The sequence below is a fragment of the Sprattus sprattus genome (assembly GCF_963457725.1).
Source record: "Sprattus sprattus genome assembly, chromosome: 2".
Lineage (NCBI taxonomy): Eukaryota > Metazoa > Chordata > Actinopteri > Clupeiformes > Clupeidae > Sprattus > Sprattus sprattus.
In genome coordinates this window covers 22,280,694-22,284,529 of record NC_137921.1, presented here as the reverse complement: position 1 = coordinate 22,284,529, position 3,836 = coordinate 22,280,694, and the positions used below count along the sequence as shown (strand labels likewise).

Below are 3,836 nucleotides of genomic sequence, written 5' to 3'. Positions count from 1 at the left end.
AGAAGTCTTAAAAAGGAGGCCTTTTAATATATAATGGGGGAGCAAGAGCTGTCCCTTACTCTTGTTCTGACATCTTGTTGGTTTGCCATTCCCTGCACAGATGATGTTGCCACTACTGAAAACTCAGTATAAAACATTTCAATACATTATTCCTATAGAAATACAATCCCTCCTGTTTATACAAACTTATCAGATAGATTTCTTAAAAAATACTTCTTTAAGACCATGTTTAAAAGAAAAAAAAAAAGGCAGAAAAAACGTCTTTCAGTGTTCATATCAAGGCTCATTCAGTGACAATCTGACACAACATGCACCCTTTCACCACAAATAAAAAAAACGAATTTAGTGTTAAGGGCTCTGCACCTCCATATTGTCAACCAGGGTGTCTTTCTTGAAGAACTTCAGTGTGCGAACAGACCTCCACACCCCAAGGTAACTGTCACTCAGAGACTGGGGCTGGGCGACTGGCTCGCCTTCCTGGAAGTAAGCTTGTTTTTGCATCTCAAGGGACTCCTCTGTGGTGTGCTCCAGCGCAGGGAACGGGGCCTGGTTGTTGTCATCGAGCTCCCCAGCAGCCAGGGTCCCATTGGCGAGGCTCTCCCCGTTAGCATCTCCCTTGGGCTTGGCCGGCTCGATGTAAGGCTGCCCGGCCAGCTCCTCATCCTTCGTGGACTCATCCATATCCTGGTAGTTTAGCTTCTTCCTGGTCTCGTAGTACTTGACAGCGCAATACGTGATGGAGCCTACGGTGTTGACCACCACGCCTGCTATGAACAGGTTCGTGGGCTCCACGTCGGTGAAGGCCACCATGCCCACAGTGATGGTGGCAATGCTCTTCACCACGCCCACGAAGCTGGTGGTGACGGCCGAGTTGATGTAGGTGCAGTGGAGTGTGGTGAAGTTCATGGCGCAGCCGATAAGGATGCAGGTCACGAAGATGCCGGTGATGTACGGGTTCTTCCAGCCCGAGTATGACCACATATCCACGGCGTCCATGCTGACAAAGGCACACACCAGCAACACCGGTGAAGCCATGATGGCGATGGTGTACTGGGCTGTGAGCGGGCCGTGCTCGCTATCAGTGCTGACCTTCTGGATCAGTACCAGGTAGGAGGCGTGGATGATCACGGCCAGCACACCCGTCACATAGCCAAACGGATCTCCGGTGAGGTCACCGGCGCCTGAGGGAGGCATAACATAGGGTGGGGGGGGGGGGGGGGATACAACACAAACAATGTGTTAAGTACGACTGGATGAAAGCCAAGTGGCGTGTGAATTCCTACATCACAGGGAGTGAAAGGTTTTTTGCCACATTAATTGCTGTGCGACAAGGCTGCAAAGAATGAAGCTAAACATTATACCAAAGCAGACACTGATGCATAACAAAATCATGCAACTTTTACTACACACCATTATACATAAGACCCTAATAATGACATGCTCTCCTCGATATTTAATGATTAACTTTTACTCAAGCTTAGACTGCTTCAGTAACTGCAACTGGAGGGAATTAAGTATGAATGAAATGCCAATAAACTCAACTGACTATTTTATTTTCTAACGTTTAAGTTCAATTTGCTTAACTATTCAAGAAAAGTCAGCGCATTTACCTGCCAAGGCTGCTCCTGTCGTGGTAATCAACACTGCCGCTATCACCCCGACAGAGGGGAACCCGTTCTTTAAAACGCAAACACCAATTATCAGCGTCATCAAGGGAAGACATCGTTTAAAAACCACATACATCGGTAGACTAAGTCCTCGGAGAGACCATAATGTGAGGGTTGACTGTAAAGTGGATAAAGCACAGACGCCGGAGAAAACTTTCGCTAACTGTAGACTGAACGGAGGTATATCTACTTTTCCTAGTCTTCGCAGAATCTCTAGAGTCAGCGCCGCAGTGCTACTCGTCAGGAACTGAATCAGGGTGAGGTAATTGAAGCTGTATGTGGTGATGAGGAATTTTAACAGAATATTTAAAGAACCCGAGAAGATTCCGTGCGCTACAGCCACCGTGATGCCCAGCAAACGACCTTTGCAAACATCCATAGTTGTCCGAGGATTTCCTTTTTATGCAAGTCCTTACGTCCTGGAATAACGGAGGGTATGTCCGCACGTTTCACCCGAATGCTGTACAACCCTCTGTCGCTGTGCGTATAGCTGTGAATGCCAAAGTTATGAATGTCTAGCAAAAATCATCAATTGGCACAGCAGGACCTTTCAATTTCAGGAGGTATAGACGGGCACGCAGGCATCACAGTTCCAAAAAGAGACTTTGACATAGGAGATGCATCAACCAAAATGTGCGCCTATCGTGTAAGGTGCAACAACGTCCTCTAGATCACGGAAAAGTCCGTCCCGTCCTATTCAGAGGTCCCACGTGCTGTCAACACCATCGGGACATTTAGCCGACAATATGGTGTTCAACACACGCCCCCACGCCGGTGTCCAACCCTGCGTAATTCGCGGTGAAATACACTTGCTCTGGAGTTGCTGATATGAATGCGACACTCACCGCAGAGCAGTCTCCTCCGCCGTCAGCTAATTTAATTCAGCGCAGTGAACCCACTTACTTTGATGGACTTCAAAAGTTTGTTTTACTGTTTCTTTTTTCAGTGAACCTATTCAACCGATTGCAACGGTATGGAAGACGTGCACAATCCGCGCAGGCTTCTTTCGAATGGGAAAAGAAGAGTTGGTTCTCGCCTTTTAAAACAGATTAAAAGCAAATCGGATAGCGACCGCGCATAGACACGCTGACTGTTGTAGTGTGTGGACGTTCAAATAATCTCAAACGGATTAATGATTATCTCATGACTCATGACTGAAGTTTTTGATCGGTTTATTTTCTGTCGAAAATAGTCTCTGATAATTCTGATATGCAATTTCAGTTCCTATTACACACGCATAAACAAGATAATGAAACACTTGAATAATTCACAAGCAGCAATTGTTTTTTTTTACTCATGGTTAAATGCCAAAAATATAGCCCTACAGAACTCTGAGACTGACACATAAATGGATGATAAATCACACAATGCCTAAGTATACCTATCTGAAAATACTGTACGTATGTAAACCGATAGAATTTAGAATGTCAAAAATGTAGGTTTTTATTGTAAACATAATCGTTAGTCACATTTGATGGGTTCACATTCCATTAAAGGCGCAGTAGCCTATTAGAAATAAAGTAAATTGCCATCTAATCAGGTAAAGTCTTCGATTCAAATCCCATGTACTTTTTTGTCAAATTCAGCGAATTGTTCCTCACGGTATTCTAGCTGTTCAGTGTTTGCACACAGGTGGCTCTGTAAATGGGAAGCAAACATGGTGGCTCGGGCCGAGCCATAAGCAATCTAAAAAAAATGAACACCGTGCTTCAGGAGTACGGAAGGGGGAGAAGTAATATGATTCATGAGCTCCAATATTAACAACCTTTCACAAAATAGAAACCAAATTGCAGACTGCATCTTTAATCTCGATGTACATTATCAGGTAAATTAACAAATACAAATCAATTGACATAACCTAGCAAGACATTTAAAGGGAACGGTTAGGTGTTGAGCACACACAGCTAAGTATTTTTGTCACACAATGCAATGGCACTTTGGATCCAGCTGCTTCAGGTGAGAGTGAATAGCGGCGCTCCCCGTTAGGTGAGGGATCCCTCCTCTATACGCGCGCAGGACAGTGTGTAATCGCACGGCTGCCCCCGAGTCCTCGTTTAATAGCGTCATTAGGAATACCGCAGCGCTGCCTTGGCAAACTCCATGCCCGAGGATTGAGACGGACCTGCACACCCCACCCCCTTGCAATCTTTTTTTCTCCCTCCCCTCACC

General features: G+C 45.5%; 1 protein-coding gene across 1 annotated transcript; it reads right to left on the bottom strand.

The window, feature by feature from the left end:
• Positions 1–348: 348 nt before the first annotated feature.
• Positions 349–2,046, bottom strand: slc35d3 (solute carrier family 35 member D3; the record flags this gene model as incomplete). Its single annotated transcript, XM_080832758.1, has 2 exons — positions 349–1,181; positions 1,611–2,046. 2 exons carry the CDS (start codon positions 2,044–2,046, stop codon positions 349–351), a joined length of 1,269 nt encoding a protein of 422 aa, XP_080688884.1.
• Positions 2,047–3,836: the final 1,790 nt, after the last annotated feature.